This window comes from Coenobita brevimanus, chromosome 30 (genome assembly GCF_032717465.1).
Source record: "Coenobita brevimanus isolate Jiangsu-jjx chromosome 30, ASM3271746v2, whole genome shotgun sequence".
Classification (NCBI taxonomy): domain Eukaryota; kingdom Metazoa; phylum Arthropoda; class Malacostraca; order Decapoda; family Coenobitidae; genus Coenobita; species Coenobita brevimanus.
Genome location: NC_136983.1, coordinates 41611374 through 41630415, shown reverse-complemented (window position 1 = coordinate 41630415; position 19042 = coordinate 41611374). Strand labels below are relative to the sequence as shown.

General features: G+C 42.0%; 1 protein-coding gene across 1 annotated transcript in view; it reads left to right on the top strand.

The window, feature by feature from the left end:
* The first annotated feature begins 2804 nt into the window (after positions 1-2804).
* The window catches only part of LOC145395309 (juvenile hormone esterase-like), a 17025-nt gene continuing 787 nt past the window's right edge, over positions 2805-19042 (top strand). Inside the window, exons 1-9 of the mRNA XM_080268987.1 lie at positions 2805-2939; positions 3522-3680; positions 4334-4490; positions 8970-9049; positions 9586-9691; positions 13384-13574; positions 15467-15574; positions 17276-17426; positions 17790-17968. Of these exons, the coding sequence (XP_080125113.1) occupies positions 2805-2939; positions 3522-3680; positions 4334-4490; positions 8970-9049; positions 9586-9691; positions 13384-13574; positions 15467-15574; positions 17276-17426; positions 17790-17968 (1266 nt within the window). The remainder of the gene's footprint in view (positions 2940-3521; positions 3681-4333; positions 4491-8969; positions 9050-9585; positions 9692-13383; positions 13575-15466; positions 15575-17275; positions 17427-17789; positions 17969-19042) is intronic.

Genomic DNA, 19042 nt, shown 5'->3' with positions numbered 1-19042 from the left:
TCAGATATATATCTCAGCTCAAATTTAGCATAGCCTCTCCTAGTGATTAATTTCACAGGTCAAGTTCTTAGTTGCGGTGAGCGTTGTGCAAGGTAAAGAGCAGTCATAAGGGGTTAGAACAGAGGGACAGAGACATGGCACAGACGGTGATACAGAGGATAGGTTATGTAGATAGCAGTACGGTGTTGGTTTAGTGAGTTGATTGTTGCTGGCAGTCGTTAACTTGTGGGCGTCTACTCCACAAAGCAGCAGTCGACTGGGTTGGAACCCAAACTGTAATGCGTCCTTCCATTGAAGCCAGCACGAAACCGACCGAGCTACAGAGTCCCTTGTGCAAGTTTTTATTTATATTTATTAATATACTTTTAACTCTTCTCCCAACTCCCCTGCATAGCTAGTTCTCCCAGGGTTCCTTCCCCTTTGCGTCTCACTAACAAATATATTTGAACTTCTGTGAGTCCATCTCCATTTTATAACATTCTAGCTAAACTGAGAGTGGTGAGAGGGAAATTTTTATAACTGTGTGATTGTAGTAAGGAAACTGAAACTGAGAGAAGCTTGAAAGGTGATGCTTGAGAGGCGTACTTATAATGACAGAAGTGGAATTGTAGATAATCAGTGCAGTGGTAGATTAATACAAGCGACAGGGTGTGGAAGAGTTATGGTCAGTGAAGACTTCTATGTAGTGTGCAGTGTTAGGCTAGGAAATCGTGTTTTAAAAAGTGCATGTTGTTGCAAGTATGTCTACTAGTAGGAAAAGAACAGCTTGGTGGGATGTGGAAACTTAAAGTGCAATAGAAGAAGCAAAACAGGAACAAAGACTTCTTTGTTTCTTTTTTGCTTCTTCTTGACATGGATACAAAATAGGAATTCTAAAGAATAAAGCAGGGATAATTCTGTGAGTATGGTGACACTGTGTGTTGTTGCTGCAAGGCAGCCGATTGTAATAAAAGATGTTAAGGTTGATGCAAAGACAGAATTCTGACGAAAGAAAGAACTGTTGTAAGAACATGCTAGGAAGGAGAAAGATGGAAAAGGCAAATGATAAATTTGAAGAAAGACTAAGAAAAACTATTCTAAATATAGGAAACTGTTTTGGAAAAATAAAAACACCAGTGAAATCAATAGATAAAACCTATCTTTTTACTCAGCGTGAATCAGCAGCAATGTAATCGAATACGAAACGCTCTACACATTTTTTTACCCAGGATGATAAAGAGCAACAGTGTAAGTCAGCAGATACAACATTTCTTTTATGCAGCGTGGTAAGGAACTCTAATACACGTGAATACATAAAACCTCTTTATTTTTTTTTTAACCTCACAATGGAATGTGTGTGTGTGTGTGTGTGTGTGTGTGTGTGTGTGTGTGTGTGTGTGTGTGTGTGTGATGAAACAAGCGTAGAATAAAGTAGGCATGATAATGTTCCGGGCATGATCACGTAAATTTTTATGTATTTATACATTTTTAATATTTTTAGGCGCAGCCGATATAATCTCCCATTTCCTCTACTGCTCAGATTGAACTTGTAAGTATGGTGGTGGTAGTGGTGATGGTGGTGGTAGTGTGTGATAGGTGTGGTTGGTGTGGTAGGTATGGTGGTGTGTGGTAGGAGTGGTGGTGTGTGGTTGGTGTGGTGGTGTGTGGTAGGTGTGGTGGTGTGTGGTAGGTGTGGTGGTGCGTGATTGGTGTGGTGGTGTGTGGTACTTGTGGTGGTGTGTGGTGGTGTGTTGTACTTGTGGTGGTGTGTGGTGGTGTGTGGTACTTGTGGTGGTGCATGGTGGTGTGTGGTGGTGTGTGGTGGTATGTGGTGGTGTGTGGTGGTGTGTGGTGGTATGTGGTGGTATGTGGTGGTATGTGGTGGTATGTAGTGGTATGTGGTGGTATGTGATGGTGTGTGGTGATATGTGGTGGTGGTTGTAGTGATGTGTTTTGGTGCTGGTGATACTTGGCAGCTTGGTTGTGTTGGTGGCTGTGTTGGTGTGGTTGTGTTGGTGGTGGGTTGTAGCTTTGGTGGTGATGGTGTGGTTGTGTTGGTGGTGGGTTGTAGCTTTGGTGGTGTTGGTGTGGTGGTTGTGTTGGTGGTGGGTTGTAGCTTTGGTGGTGTTGGTGTGGTGGTTGTGTTAGTGTGGTGCTGGTGGTCTTTGGTAGCTATGATGGTAAGGTGTTGGTAATATTTGGTAGCTGTGGTGGCGGAGGTGGTTGTGGTGATGGTATGTCGTAGCTGATGTTGTGTGGTGGCTGTTGTGGTGTTTAGTGTTAGTGGTGAGTGGTAATTGTGGAAGTATAGTGATGGTGGTATGTGGTAGCTGTGGTGGTGTGTTGTAGTTATGGTGGTGTGTTGTTGCTGTGGTAGTGTGGTGGTTAAAGTGGTGTGTGGTAGTTGTGGTACGGCTTGAAGATAATAATATTTTGTTATGCAGCTCTTCTCCTTCTTCACAAAGCCAAAACGCTGAGATAATTTATTGTCATCTTCAGTTTTTTTCTCGCGCAGAATGAAGTTAGTGAGAGTTCCGATGGTGCGTGTGTGTGTGTGTGTGTGTGTGTGTGTGTGTGTGAGTTCCAGTGGTGTGTGTGTGTGTGTGTGTGTGTGTGTGTGTGTGTGTGGTAGCGGGAGTGATGATGTTAATAGCCTTCTCCTTCTCTCACCCAGGATGAAGTTAGCGAGTGCGGCGGCAGTAGTGGTGGTAATGGTGGTGGTGGCTTTGGTGGTGGTGTGTGTGGTGGCAAAGGAGGAGGTTACACAGACACAGTACGAGGTGGCAGAGGTGGTGTGCGGAGGCAGCAAGAACCAGGAGGAGGAGATGGTGGAAGTGGAGGTGGAGCTGAACCAGGGGCGTCTCTCAGGTCGAAGGCAACAGACGGAGAACAAGCGAGTCTTTTACTCGTTTCGGGGGATACCTTACGCGAAGCCACCTGTAGGCGATCTGACGTTCCAGGTGAGAGAGAGAGAGAGAGAGAGAGAGAGAGAGAGAGAGAGAGAGAGAGAGAGAGAGAGAGAGAGAGAGAGAGAGAGAGAGAGAGAGAGAGAGAGAGAGAGAGAGAGAGAGAGAGATTTCTGCTTACTATAGGCGACTTTATTGAGCTTTGAGAGACTTTTCAAACTGGAAGGCTTAGATATAATCTTCGCTGATCTCTTCATTGCAAGAGGTCTGCCCTAAACTGGATAAAATCGTGTCAAAGTAGCGAGAACAGAATTTGTAACCTGTCACTGAAATGAAGATGTTAATCCAAGTGTGGAGAGGATGGAGAGAGAGACAGACTGACTAGAAAAGTGTATGTTTAAGATGTGGAAGGGGAGAGGAGGAGGTGGAAACCAAGAATGAGGTGGAGGAATGGAATGGAGAGATATATGTATAAGAGAATGTGAGTTAGAGGGAGGGCAGCCAAATGACAGATGACAGGGCGACTTGAAGGCAAGTGTTTTATGGCCATCCCTGATGGGATTAAGGCGTCTGGCAATAGAAAGATAGATAGATAGAAAATCCAAGTGTATTCTCGCCTCCTTCTTCCTTCTCCAGGTCCCGATGCCAGCAGGAGTTTGGGACGGCGTGAGGGATGGGGGCGAGGACCCCCAGCCGTGCCCCCAGCCCAGCAGCCAGACGGACAGAGCAAAGGGAGCCAACATCACCACGGGCACCCTTGACTGTCTTTATCTCAATGTGTTCACGCCAAGCCAGGTCAGTTGTGGCTTACAGTTTGTGGGTATACTTTAAAGGTACAGTTTTAGGGTACAGGTCAGTTTTAGGGAATAGGTTAGTTTTAGGTGACAGGTCAGTTTCCGGGAACAGGTCAGTTTTAGGGCACAGGGGAGGGACATCAGGGAAATCCTAGACTATCTCCACTTCACTGTGTTCACGCTGCGGAGGGTCAGCTTTAGGATCGTGTTTCTAGCTGCCATCAATCATTAGTCCGATGAATTAATGCTCTCACCGGCAGCCAATTAATCAGTCTGATTAATCCGTACTCTCTCTCGCATCCAATTAACCAATCCGATTAATCCCTCCTCTCGCCCACATCTAATCAACCAATCCGAATAATCCCTACTCTCTCCTTTAGCCAATCAGCCAGTCCAATTCATAACTTCATCTAACCTAACCTAACCTTAATCTCTTTTCCCACTCAGTCTATCATCCAGTCTGATGAATAACTCAAGGTACATTCACACTGATGAATAAGTAAAGCTAATCCAACCCAGCCTGACTTAACCGTACCCGGCCAAACTTAGCCTAATCCCAACTCTCATACCTTGCCATCAAAAAATCTGATGAATAAGTTAGGATAACCTAACGTAACTAACTGAACTTGACATAACCTAACCTCACCGCCACAGCCAGTCTCCCCGCCAGCGTCGCCTCCAGGTCTGCCCGTCATGGTGTTCATCCACGGGGGCGCCTTCACGAAGGGCTACATCAGGGACTACGACCCCTTCCCCCTACTGCAGAGGGACGTGGTCGTTGTCACGCTGCAGTACCGCCTTGGCATCTATGGTGAGGGCATGTCAAGCGGTGGTTAGATACTGTCTTCAATTTGCCGTTAATTCTCCTTTTTTTTTTTTTTAATGCAAGGAAGAAGGAGCCAAAGGCCAGGAGCCAGCAAACCGTTCCTTCCAAGAAAAAAAAAAAAAAACAATACAAAAGAGAGCCAAATTCAAGATCCGTTCATCTCGAGATGCCTGGACAAGCTGCGTTTGAAAGACTGGAGATCATTGCTAGCAGGAAATACAGACAGAGGGAGAGAGTTCCAGAGTTGGTCTGTTGCATAAATGAAGGACTGGGAGTACCGGTTAACTCTTGCATTAGAGAGCTGGATAGGAAAGGGATGAGAGTTTGTTTGCTAAATGGGTGCTTCGCGCCCGTCGTAGTGGTGAAGGGATGCAAGCAGACAGTTCAGACAGTTCAGTGATATAGAAAAGAGATAAAGATGCAACAGTGCGGTGAAAAGACAGAGGTTGAAGGGAGTCAGTAAGAGGAGGAGAGTTAATGAGACGAAAAGCCTTTGACTTCACGCTATTGAGATGAGCTGTATTTGGAGAGCCTCCCCACACATGAGAGTTGTACTCTACGTAGGGGCGAATAAAACCCGTGTATAAAGTCAACAACCGTGCAGGAGTAAAGCAGGTATGGAGTTGGCTTAGCACACCTAATCTCTTGGAAGCAGATTTTAGAAGAGATGTAATGTGATCTTTCCAAGACAAGTCCCGAGAGAATGAAACCCCAAGTATATTTAAGGACGATGCAGGGTTGAGCTGGATATTATTAAATTATATTTATTTAATTATCTGGGGAAGGAAGGCGGGGGATGCTAGAGAGGGACGCCTTCATGTGGTGGCACCGATATAGCTGAGTAGTGGAACTGACCGGCTATACAAAAGTCCCTCATTCCCCTCCCTGGCCATCGAAATGGGGGTGGTGGACTGTGGAAGGACAAATTTGGCCTGCATTCCACCTGGTTTACATTCAGATGAGCTTGGTTACTACTGCTACTGCTACTGCTACTACTACTGGTGCAATTATTGGTACTACAACTACTACCACTGCTATTACTACTGAAACAAGAAGCAGTGCCGGGCACAGCAAACCCGTCCCCGGCAGTCATTTTAGTGCTGACGTATAAACACAACGGGATATCTACTCAAAGATGTCACATTTCAGATTTGAAGTAAACCGGGTGAAAATTGGCGAGTTTATGTCCATTTGAAATTTAAGGTCCGACTGACCCCCCTACTGCTAACTGGTGGTTGACCCCCCTGATGTAATGAGGCACGTTATAGGATGCAGATTTGAAAGATGAACCTTTAGGTTTTGGTTTCATGTCGATATGATGAATTTGAAAGGACTTATGGCGAAACAACGATTTTTACATTTTACATATTGGGGGCCTGCAGCCTGGGCCTTGGCCCAGTTTGGCCAAAAATTTAATCATGTGATCAGAACATCATAGCCCATCATCCCTGTAATTTTGGTCAAAATCGCACAAGCAGTTTTCGCGTAAAGTTGTTAAGAGACAAACAAACAAACAAACAAGCAAACAAACAGAGACAAACCGAGTGAAAACAGTACCCGTGCCCGAACCCTTCCGGGGCGGGGACGGATAATAATAAGCATGTAATAGGCGTCCACACTGAAAGTGTGAAGCGTGATCGGGCGAGCAAGCGAGCAAGTCAGGCAGTGCTGAATATTGTCTCACGTGACTCATCATCTTCCTCTGATTTCTTGACCTGAAAATACTAAAAAGAACTTATTAGATTACACCAAAAATATTTCCTCACACTTTCTAAAACCAATACTCCACTTGTAGCCTACTAATTTAAGGTCTAGGGCTTGGGATCAAGCAGGTTAATAATGATTTTGTTTTTTGCTCGCTCACAAAAATTACTTTCACCAGATCTCTCGGTGCACTCCGATTGAAATAAAAAATCAGAAATTCAGAGTTTCTTTTGTCGATCAGGGTATTGTATTAGTCTAACTCGGATTCAGTCAAAAATTTCCAAAAAAAGCCAAACAGAAAGTATTATTCGTTATGAAAAGACAAAACCTGGCTGCTCTCAGCAATTGTCGGAAAAGACTGCTGCGCTACTCACGCAACCTTAGACCGTTACTTCTTGTGCAGCCAGTTGTTACGCTAACCTGCCTAATAAATAATCGTTTCCTCGATTTACCGAAAAACTGTTGGGAATTGTGGCTTGTCTATGAAATGAAAATAACTGAGGATTTTCATGTGATTTCCAAAGTGGTGTCTATCTTTCTTGTAACTTCAAAACTGGCTGAGATATCCAAAAAAGTTCGCGACTCTACTACAGAGTTTTCCTTCCGACCCTAGCTCCCTTTTCTTGCTGATGCGATAAATCTCTCGCTAGGGTACATATGTCGGGGTCCAAACTGTGACTAAATTTGGTGTTCTTGCTCTCTTCGCTCGCTCAGACAACACTATAGGAAACTCTATCCCCTCAGTATGGTGGCGCTCTTTACACTTTATTCTAGCTCCCGCCAAACAACTTTTTTTTTTTTTTTTTTTTATTCAGGAGGGACTGTAAGAACCATATAAAATTAGCTTCCGGTATATCCTAACTCAATTCTTTCCCTCCTGGGAGCTGTCATAATCTGAAGAAAATCGTCACGCAGCAGAAGAAAAATATACTATAAGAGGACGTCACTATGGTGAAGGATTAACATGAATGGCACTGACAGAAGGAAGGGTATCTTTTTTCTTTTTTTTTTTTTAAATTTTAAGAGACAATGAATGGAGGAAGGAAAAACAAAGGAAATAAAAAAAAGGTCCATGTGCCTAAAGGCATTCTCTATTCATAAAATATTTATAACAACTGGATTTCAATAAAAGTAGATTAAATGTTTGTGGGAAGCAACTCCCAGGAAGCGAATTCCAGAGAGTAGTAGTTCTTGGGATAAACGAAATTTGATAAGCAGAGGTTCTGCATTGCGGGGGAGAGAGTGTGAGTTCATGGGCGCTCCCAGCTGCCCGAGTATTTCAGGAGAATATGTAAAGGGGAGGCACAATTGAAGCCAGTTCGTCAGAGCACTTACGGTAAAAATATCGGTAAAATAATGCTAAAGGTGCAACATCTCTACGTACTGATAATGGAGGAAGGTCCTTCGTGATGGCAGGATTATTGATTAATCATTACCTAGATCAATATAATCTGTCTAAATCCATCTAATTATCTGACTATTTATCTATCTATACATACGTATACAAATACATACATACATACGTACATACAAACATATACATACATACATACATGCATACACTAATACATACATACATACAAGCATACATACACATGCATACACAAATACACACATACGTAAATAAAGCTAATAGGACTGAAGGGCTTGAGGATCCTTCCACATCTGTTGCAAAAATTCAGCAGTAACAAAGTATCCGGTATGTTGTACATGGCCCATTATGTTATTTTTTCTGAAATGACCTGACGAAAATCTCTTACTCTTTCTGCTTAATTGATGACCAAATGTAGTCAGATTTGAGAATGAAACTGACTAGAGACCAAAGAGACTCATTCCTGCCACATAAATCAGGCTCACTTGGCTCCATCAGGTTGTGGGTGACCCAGTTCTGTCATGAAGCAAAATGGCTATAGGGAACCGAGACTAGGCTACTACAGTCGACCTACATGTAAGGGCAGATGACAAGCCTACGTCCCTTGGCTGAGACTTGACAGCATTACATGATAGAAAGCTCTCTAATCTTCTCTTGGATATCGAACCCGTGAACATTGTAAGCCCGTCTTTCTGAATGTAGCATGTAGGTGAGTGGCTACCATCAACCCTAGAATATAATGCCATGGATATGCAGTGTGGCTACGAACTCCGTAATTGACCGCAAATCACCGCTCTTGGCAAGAAGTGCTCAGCCACAAGTGTGTAGAATCAGCCACAAGTGTGTAGGGTTAAGTCCAAACTAAGGCCAACATTCCTGCAGATATTATTACACATCTCAGATTTCTGTTTTTTTTCTGTCTGTCTGTCTGTCTGTTTTTTTCTTTATTTTTCCAACAGTTTCCTGCAACTGCTGGGAAGTAATCAGTTGTTTTTGGCATTTGGTTTAGTTTCCGGTCCACAGAAAACATCAAGTGTATCAAAATCAGCCTTATTAGGGAATTCATGTGAAAGGAAGCATGGCTTCCTTTGACTGACTGGTTTATTGACTACCAGATTTATGAGGCTCCATACCTTCGTTAGAAATTTGTATTCCATACATTTTAAAGTTCTCTTTTATACTACTTATATCTCTTAAATACCTTACTTATGCCGTCAGGCATCTGGTATGAGATAGTAATCTGTAATGTGTTTTAAATATTTTTGTACTGTACTTTCACTGCTTATGTACAGTGTTTAGTTCTTTTGTTGTAACTACTGATTAAGATGGTCAGAATACACAAATGTCCAGAATTATAGTTGGTGTTCGTTTGGTTCTCTACTCCTTAGGGTTTCTGTCCACCGAGGATGACGTACTTCCCGGCAACCTTGGCCTAAAGGATCAAACGCTGGCTCTCCGCTGGGTCCAGGTAAAGTGGTGATAAAGCTAACTAAGCATGAGGTTTGTATACGACCTCATGTGCTATCACCTTCACACATACTGCTGCCAAATACTTCATTTCAAAATCAGAATGAATATAAAAGTAGAATGAATATAAAAGTGAAAAGTATTACCTGCTACCACCAAACAGGAAGCAAAATGAATGTAAGAAATATTACCTTACATCACCAGATGAGAGAAATATGAATGTGAAATATATTACATGTTACGATTATGCTAAAGTGAATACCGAAGTGATTATTGTGGATGCTCTGTGTACTATTTTTGCACTTTTTCGTATCCAGGAAAGTCTATGTTAGGTTAGTTTTTTTATTTTCTTGGTATAAGGCAAGGTTAGTTTGCTGGTCAATTAGGTTAATCTAGGTTTGTGTGTGTGTGTGTGTGTGTGTGAGAGAGAGAGAGAGAGAGAGAGAGAGAGAGAGAGAGAGAGAGAGAGAGATCATCCTAGGTAAATCAGACAGAATGGAATGCAATAATAGTAATCATCACAAAATTTGCCTCCAGGACAACATCCACAAGTTTGGTGGGGACGCAAAACGCGTCACTGTCTTCGGGGAAAGTGCCGGGGCCGTGGCAGTCCACCTGCATGTTCTCTCACCACATTCCAAAGGTTCGTTCAGGTACCATGGGAGGCTTTTTTGATGGCTGTACTCTCTTTGCCTTAACTTGCCCCAGATTTTTGTCCTTTTGCAGCTTATTTCCTCCACCTCAAAGGCTGAAGATAATACTATGGCTCTACAGCCTTTCCATAACACTGTTTTTTCATTATACCCTTTTTACACTAACTTTGCCTAGATTTTTTTTTCTCTATGCAGCCTATTTCACAAAGCTCTTTGACAGAAAGAGACAATTTTATCACGCTACATACTTTCATAGCACCTCTTCGTAACGAGTATCATGTTATAGTGTCAGTCTATTTTTACAACTCAACATTCAAGATGGAGAGATGGTGATTTTAGGACAAGCTAGGGGGAAAATGGTATAATATCCTACTCAGGTGCTAACCTCTTGCCACAACTCAGCACTCAAGATGGAGATGGCAATTTTAGGACAAGTTAAAGTGAAAACAGAAGAGTTATTATCCCCTTTAGTAGGACTTCATAATCTCTCCACCTGGCCATCCTCTTACTGCAGTCCTAAGGTGCGTTGGGGTTCAGCGAAAGGCTTTTTTCATAGCTATGTACTATATTTCTTTAACCTAACACAAAAATTACCATTTCTCCATCTTGAATGCAGAGCTTGAAGGAACAGACTGATGCTGGAATATGATGCTAGTCACGAATAAGTGCTGTGGAAAGGATGTAGAGCCGTAGCTCTATCTGTTTCTGACACTGAGCTACGTGAAATAGGCTGCCAAAAGAAAAAACCTAGGTACAAGTTTATTAATACATTCTGGACGATATATTTATTAGGATATTGTTTGACTTAGATCACAGACAGTCCCATAAAAGACGCCTGGTGGTTTAGTGGGTTATGGTGCATGGACCAGGTGGAACCTGAAAGAATTCCGTCTGAGGGATCGTTGGTGTTTATTGCTCGCTTAATGCTACTCAGGAACAAGTGAGGCTGGTCGCCGTTGCCTTTAATGTCGGGACTGAGTAGCCTAGCCCCAAGCCCCTACGCTCCTGTTTATATAGAGACAACACGATTGATGATGATGGTAACGACGATGAAAATGAAGAGGAGGAGGAGGATGACGATGATGATGATTAACTTCTCTCTCTTGAACATCTCACTTCCACGTCTTTTAATTCTAAAGCTTCGTTGAGGGTCATATCTAGGTGTTACAGATGGCTTCGTAATGCCATTATCTTACCGGTTTATTACCCATATTGCATCATCTTTGTTGTGCTGTTCTTATCATTATAATATAGGAAAAAATGCATGAGTACATACAACAGGATAATAAAGCGTGATAGGGAAACTAAATCACTAGAGAAGGGGCGTTACGTAATCTCCTAACCCCAAGAGGGTGGGCCGTGGAGATTCGTATCCCTTCTTAAGCAATTTATTTCACTCATTCCACATCAGTATCTCTTTGTGTGTTATGGATGTAAACTAAGTCGATAGCAGAGCGATATAAATAGCATGCAAGACTATGTTAAGGTGCAATATGCTAAATAAATCGCTATGAAGCAGGTGTTAAGTAGTCTCTTATCCTACTTAAGATTCGGGCCAAATTCTGAAGCTGGTCTCGTCGTTGACAACGACGCTACACAGAACTTCACGATGCTTTCTCCTCTCTCTCTCTCTCTCTCTCTCTCTCTCCAGTATATAGATAGATAGGTATAGGTACAGATATATGATGTGTGTGTGTGTGTGTGTGTGTGTGTGTGTATTCTTGCTTTGTGCTTAATCTCTCTCCACAACAGACATCCAGGTGCACAGTAAATAATTTTCGTTAATATGTATCCCACTTTTTAACTTTTTTTTTTTTTTTTAATCGGCATTTTATGGTATCCTTTTGAGATTTAAATGTAATACTGCCATTTTTATAGATGATCTCATATAATTTTTTCATAGTGAGATATTGTGGAAGCATTGAAGAAAGTCAAAATGGGGAAAGCCCCGGAATTGATGGAGTGTGTGGTGAAATGCTGAAGCATGGGGTAGAGATAGTAGCAGAATGGATGTGGAAGGTGTGCAGATTGGCCTGGGAGGAAGGTAAAGTCCCGGAGGATTGGAAGTCAGGTATAATTATTCCCTTGTGTGAAGGGAAAGGGGAAAAGAAGTGTGTGGTAATCATAGGGGCATTTGTCTTCTTAGTGTAATAGGAAAAGTGTATGGTGGGATATTTATTGACAGAGTTAGGAAAATAACAGAGGAATCAATTGGAGAAGAACAGAGAGGCTTTAGGAAGGGAAGAGGTTGTGTAGATCGGATATTCATTGTTAGGTCTTTAGTGGAAAAATGTCTAGAGTTGGGAAAGAAGTTGTTTGCGGCCTTTATGGATTTGGAGAAAGCATATGATACGCTGGATAGACAAGGATTGTGGAAAGTATTAAGAATATATGGAGTACATGGGAAATTGTTGACTGCTATGAAGAGTATGTATGATGGTGCTAAGGCTGCAGTGCGTGTGGATAGTGAACTGAGTGAGTTTTTCTATTTGAAGGTTGGGTTGAAACAGGAATGTGTCATGTCTCCATGATTGTTCAGTCTGTATATGGATGGGGTTATAAAAGAGATACAAGGTAGGGCAGTGGATGTTGGAGTAGACCTAATGAGAGAAGGCAGTGTTTGGAAACTTCCTGTACTGTTATTTGCAGATGATACTGTGTTGTTAAGTGAAGACTAAGGGGAGTTGTAAGGCTTGGTGGATGAGTTTGGGAGAGTGTATAAGAAACGGAATTTAAAGATGAATGTAGGGAAGAGTAAAGTTATGGTCTTCGAGAGAGGTGAAGTCAGTGAATGTACAGTGAGGTTGGATGATGAGGAAACGGAAAATGTGAGTATGTTTAAGTACTTAGGTAGTGTGATGAGTAAGGATGGAAGTTTGGAGGGTGAAGTGCTTGAAATGGTACTGTACAACAAGGAAGAAAGGGTGCTGGTTCCTTGAAGTCAGTGATAAGAAATAGGGAGGTGAGCATGGAAGTGAAAAAGTTACTACATGACAGTATTGTGATACTGACTCTGACGTATAGAAGTGAAGCTTGGACGTTGTTGGAGGGACACAAGTCAAGAGTGAGAGCAGTGGAAATGAGTTATTTGAGAGGAGCATGTGCAGTCACATGGAGAGACAGATTGACTAATGAGGATGTCAAGAAGCGTTGTGGTGTGGATGTGGATGTAATAGGAAACATTAGGAGAAACACACTGAGGTGGTTTGGCCATGTGGAGAGGATGGAGAGTGAGAGACTGACGAGGAGAGTGTATGTGAGTGAGGTGGAGGGGGAGAGAGGGAGGGGAAGGCCAAAGATGAGATGGAGGGATGGAGTGGAGAGGTACATGAGAGAGGGAGGTGTGAACCGGGAGCAGGGCAGTGAAATGGCGGGGGACAGGGTGACTTGGAGGCGATTTGTTTGTGGCCACCCCGTGTAAAGGATTAAGGCATCTGGCAATAGATAGATAGATAGACAGATATATGATGATGATGATGATGATGTTAACAAAGATGATATTGATATGATGATGATATGATGTTGATAATAATAATATGATGATGATAAAACCTGTCAACATCATGCCTTATGTCATGGGTCACCTTCGGTAATCACATAACCTCTTTTCACGTGCATGAACTTTTCTTGACAGTGTGCAGTCAAGCTCTAACAACCTTTTCTAAGACAGTTATGTGCACAGGGCTGTTCCACCGTGCCATACTGCAATCGGGGACAGCTCTGAGTCCTTGGGCATATGCAGGAAATCACAGAGAGTTGGCTTTCAAACTGGGTGATCTCGTCAACTGCTCGAGCTGGAACAGTTCAGAGTTGGTCCACTGCATTAGCCAAGTTCCATACCCTGACCTGCTGAATGCTTCGCGTAATATAACAGTAAGTATTGGTGTTTGTGTGTGTGTGTGTGTGTGTGTGTGTGTGTGTGTGTGTGTGTGTGTGTGTGAATATAATCGACGTGGTAACAGCAAATCCTATTTCCCATTTCATTCTTATAATACGATATCGTATTTTTCATCGTATTCTTACCTTAGTCCGATGCCGTATTTCTCATTGTTTTGTTGCTACTGTATAATCCGATGTCGTTTTTTCTCATTGTATTCTTGCTATATTCCGATGTCTTTCTCATTGTATTCTTGCTATATTCCGATGTATTTCTCATTGTATTCTTGCTATATTCCGATGTCTTTCTCACTGTATTCTTGCTATATTCCGATGTCTTTCTCACTGTATTCTTGCTATATTCCGATGTATTTCTCATTGTATTCTTGCTATATTCCGATGTATTTCTCATTGTATTCTTGCTATATTCCGGTGCCGCATTTCTCACTGCATTATGGGATGGGATACTCATGTTTACGATCGATTCCCTGTCGTAACATTTAAGATTTTTCAGGAAGAACTAGACAAGGGAAAATTGTACACTCCTCGCTGATCCTCCTGCAGAAAACAATTATAACCTGCTGCAATTTTCTTCTTGTAACTTAGATTTACTTATGAAGCTACAACAGAAGACAGAGGAAGATTCGACCGGCTCCTTGTCCTTCCTGCAAATCATAACCACAGTTACGACAGGGAACTGATCATGAGTGTGTTTATGTATCCCGACACTGACTTTTATTTGACTTAGGAAAGACCTCTTGTACTAACGGAATTAAAGAAAGGTGGGGGGAGGTTACATTTACGTCCTTCAGTTCGAAAAGTTCCTCCAAAGCTGACTAAACTAGGCTGATGGAGCAAAAAGATGAGAATGACGTCACCAGTTTTAATGGGTTAATAGCTTTGTCCAGTACCACAGAGATACGGGGCAAATACAAGTGTTATAACGTTATGTTCTGTACTTTCATAATAAATGTATACAGAGTGTGGTCGGTAAGCTGCACCCTCCTGCCTTGTGTGTTGCGGATACAGCTCAGCACATAGATTTAGGCTAATTCATAAAATTACTAATCAACCATATAGTCAGAGAATGCAAACAGGTAGACAATATAAACAATTGTAGGAAGTGGTTTGTCCAAAGAGAAATTGAACTTTTTAAATAGTGCACCAACATGCCAGCATAGCGTGACCGCGTTGGGAGCGCTGTGTAGCGGTGATTTTGAGCTTTGTCTAACACTAGCCATATTATCCCACGTCTCTTGATCATCAAGGTACACGAACTTGAGTGAACATGCGTTTAGTGCACTTGGCGAATTTTCTTCTGTCACTTCTGTTGTCAGAAATCGGTGACCTTCAAGGCTAGATTTCAACTTTTTGGGGAAGGGGGAATCGCAGGGGCCAAATCCGGAGAGTACGGCTGCTGGGGGACAATAGTCGTCTCGTGCCTCGCCGAAAAGCCACGAATAAGGAGAGATACATGAGCAGATGTACTGTCATGATCCAGTGTTCATATTCTGTTTGTCCACACCTCAGGCCTCTTCCTTCGCACTGCCTCGCCCAAATGCTTTAGGGCATCCAAGTAAAACTCTTTATTGACTGTCTGACCACGTGAAACAAACTAATGATGACCGACGACCTTCCAGTAAAGAAAGATGATCAGCATCACCGTCACATTTGAGTGACTCTGACGTTTTTATTTTATTTATTTATTTATTTATTTTTTTGGGGGGAGGGGGCGGGCGGGTTTGCGGTGACAGTATTCCAACCCACTGCAACAACTGCCATTGTGTTTCGACATCGTAGCGGTATACCCACGTTTCGTCATCTATTATGACATTTTGCAGACAGTTTTCTGACTGACTGTGACAGTTCTCTTTTTGCTCATCTGACAGCAGACGCAGCACAGATTTGCGGCAGCACAATGCACCTTCACTTTTTCAGTTAAAATCGTGTGGCACGAACTTTTACAGACGCCCACTGCTTCAGAATCTTCACGGACAGTCAGGTGACGATTTTCACGGATCACAGCACAGACTTTCTCAACGTGACCATTGTCTCTTGACGTGGAAGGGTGTCCAGATTTAAGATCATCTTGGATGTTCTTCCCAATTTGGACTGCTGGAACCACTTGTGTCACAGCGTTTGGCTCAAACAATCCTCCCCATATGTTTGTTGTAACATCTGAAAAGTCTTCATAAAAGTTTTTCCCAATCTGAAACAGAATTTCCAGCAAACATGTTGCTCTCCAAGATCCTTGATTGTCCAACTTACGACAAATTGCCAAGTGCACTAAACACACGTTCACCCAAGCGCATGTACCCCAATGTCTAAGTGACATGGCGTGATGTGGCTAATGTTGGACTAACGCCCATGGTCTTGAAACTGAGAGCAGGGGTTACCCTTCCCTCACCCCGCTCGAAGTGGAAGCTCACACCTTCAAAATAAGTGGTAGTCTTGAATGCGTGAAAGCGCACCCCTTCATGTGGGTAGGCGTAGCAACAGTTGGTAACACTAATTAATTTTAAATTCTAAAATCTTTCAAAAAATAAAGAAAAATACGACAGTTTCTAAGATTCACATAGAATATAATCTCTTAATGGTACCAATTCTTACCTTTTTTATTATTAGAGACTGTCATTTGTTCTTGAATCCTCTGTATAACAGTATGCAAACAGGCTTTGGAGAACCTGTACAACAGGAAAAATTCTAAGGTGTTCATGCAGTCAGTAATAACTATACAAATATGCCTTGGCTGGTCATACCGATTTTTACTGTATTTCTGCCGCAAATCTTGTTTTTGCCATTTTTTCCACCCAGAACCCAGAGATCCGACCAGTCCCCCCAAGACACTTGGGGGGGGGGGTCATTTGAAAACCAATCACGGTAACCGAAAATAAAGGTCAAATTCAGATTAAACCAAACAACACCAGAAAAATATACTGCCAGGCCAAAGCAAAATAGTGTAGACTGTAAAAGTTTACCAAACCCAAATATTAGACTTTGTACAATTCGTCTACTTAGGTAGTACTCGGCCATTCTTTACTGTAACTAATTATAAAAGTATCATGCTCCATATCTGATAAACAGCATGGCGGAAATATTGAGAAATAAAATGGAAATGGATACTGTTTCTTATCTTTGTTTTCATCTAGTAAACTAACCATCTCCAGGGAAGCGGTTAAGTTAAAAAAAAAAAACACTAAATGCTTATTTTTTTTCTTTACACGTTGTTCTTATCATTAAATTAAAATTCTCATCACACACACTATATGGTCCTTCAAATTTTACATTGTTTTCTTTGTACAAGGTTACTATAATATAACGAAGGGGAGTGCGAAGGGGTGCTATGAGACTCCCCGCAGATTCCAGGACAACTGTGGTAATCCTTTCCTGTTCGCCGGGGAACGATCTCCCTTTCGTATGTTAAGATTTTCAAAATTTACGGATAGGGCATCGTGAACGCCTGCCCACAGTTTATGATTACGGCCGTAAAACTCAAAGTCACCGCTACACAGTGCTCCCATCGCAATCACGCAACTCCGGTTAGTTGGTCCAGTATATAAAATGTTCAGTATCTTTTGGGCATGCATATTCTGTAAAATTATGCAGCTTAGAAAGTCGTAAGTCTGACTGAGCCGTCAGCGCAACACACGAGATTTTATACGCCTAACATTATGGACTACCCTGTATTTATTTTTTAGGAATGGTTTCATCAGCCAAGTCTGTCTATGCCCCGGGTAGATGGAGACTTCCTGCCCGACTACCCAGCCCAGTTGCTGAAAACTGGTCATTTCAACAAGATGGACATGATATCAGGCTTCACCAACGACGAAGGAGCCTTTGTAACACTGAGTAAGTCTCCATTTGAGTTTTACTTACTGCTGGTTGACTTGAAGTAAACTTCTTTTTCATTTTTTTTGTGTGTGTGTTTTCTTTTCGTCACGTGCAAGTTAAGCAAGTCTCTTTTATCTAGATTGTTTAGATCTTGTGGAAGTTCTCTTATCATTTGCTTCAGTCTTGAAGAAAATGAGTCTCCTGTTTTGTTTGAATCTCGTCTCATTTTTCCAGTTCGTCCAATTTATCTTTTGTTTTGTTTAAATCTTGTGAAAATCGTCAGGGTCTTTTCTTCAATTCGTCCATTGTCTTTTACGTTTTGTTTGAATCTCCTGGAAAACACGTAAGTCTCTTTTATCCAGTTCGTCCATTGTCTCCCAGGGCTACTTTCGGGCGCCAAGAAGCATTTTGAGGAGTTGGGGAGCAACCTTAGCTACGTGGGCCCCAAGGCGTTATTCTTGGAGGAAGAGGAGTCGCCCGAGTACCTGACGCAGCGAGTGTTTCTACAGTACCTTCAGCACATCAACATCACGGAGCACGATGAAAGCCTCCTTACTGAAGTACGGTATTAAAATTCTGTGTTATTGGCGTATTTTGTGCTCACTTTTGCTGACGTTCTATCTATCAATCTATTGCCAGACGCCTTAATCCCGTAAGTGGTGGCCACAAACACATCGCCTCCAGGTCGCTCAGTCCCCCGCCATTTCACTGCCCCATTAATAGTTCACCCCCCCATCTCTCATATACCTCTCCACTCCATCTTTTCTTTGGCCTCCTCCTCCCTCATTTTATTCACCTTATGGGTGATTTCGACACCATTCTTCTGCTTCATTTTAGAGTACTTTTTACATCTCCGCATCACACAAGACGGTGAATAATCATATTGACTTCATATATCAACCTTCACCTGTACCTGAACACCTGTATTGCAGCCACAGGTGTTATGATTTGAGCGACGCGTCTATATCTGTCTTTCAGTGTGTGTGTGTGTGTGTGTGTGTGTGTGTGTGTGTGTGTGTGTGTGTGTGTACTCAAATTTATCCTTTTTTTTTTTTTTTTTTTAACACGGTGGAATGGTTTAGAATCAGTCAGTAAGTATACTTACAATATGTCAAAAGTCCAGGCCTGATGGCTGATCTAAGTTCGTCCAGTCAAAAACAAAATCAACAGTTTTTATCCAGTTTAGACCAAACCTGGAGGAAAGGCTGAGGGTAAGGCAAGAATGGAGTGATTCAGTTTTGAGAACAAACAGTCGAAGGTTAAAGTTCGACCTTGTGTGTGTTTGTTAACAAAAATTAGTTTTGATCCTATTTTAACCAAACCTTATATAGTGCTTGAGGGTCAGTCGAGAAGTAAACCTATTGTTTTTAGGATCATAGGTCAAAGGTTAGGATGCCGAGGAAAGACAACTTAAAAAATATTCTTCGATTTACACCAACCTTTCTGGCAGTGCTGGAGATAAGCAAGAATACGTGAATTTAATAAAGTTTTAAATATCCACACACACACACACACACACACACACACACACACACACACACACACACACATATATATATATATATATATATATATATATATATATATATATATAAATTAGGGTGTTCAGCACTTGTAGGGAAGAAAAAAAATTG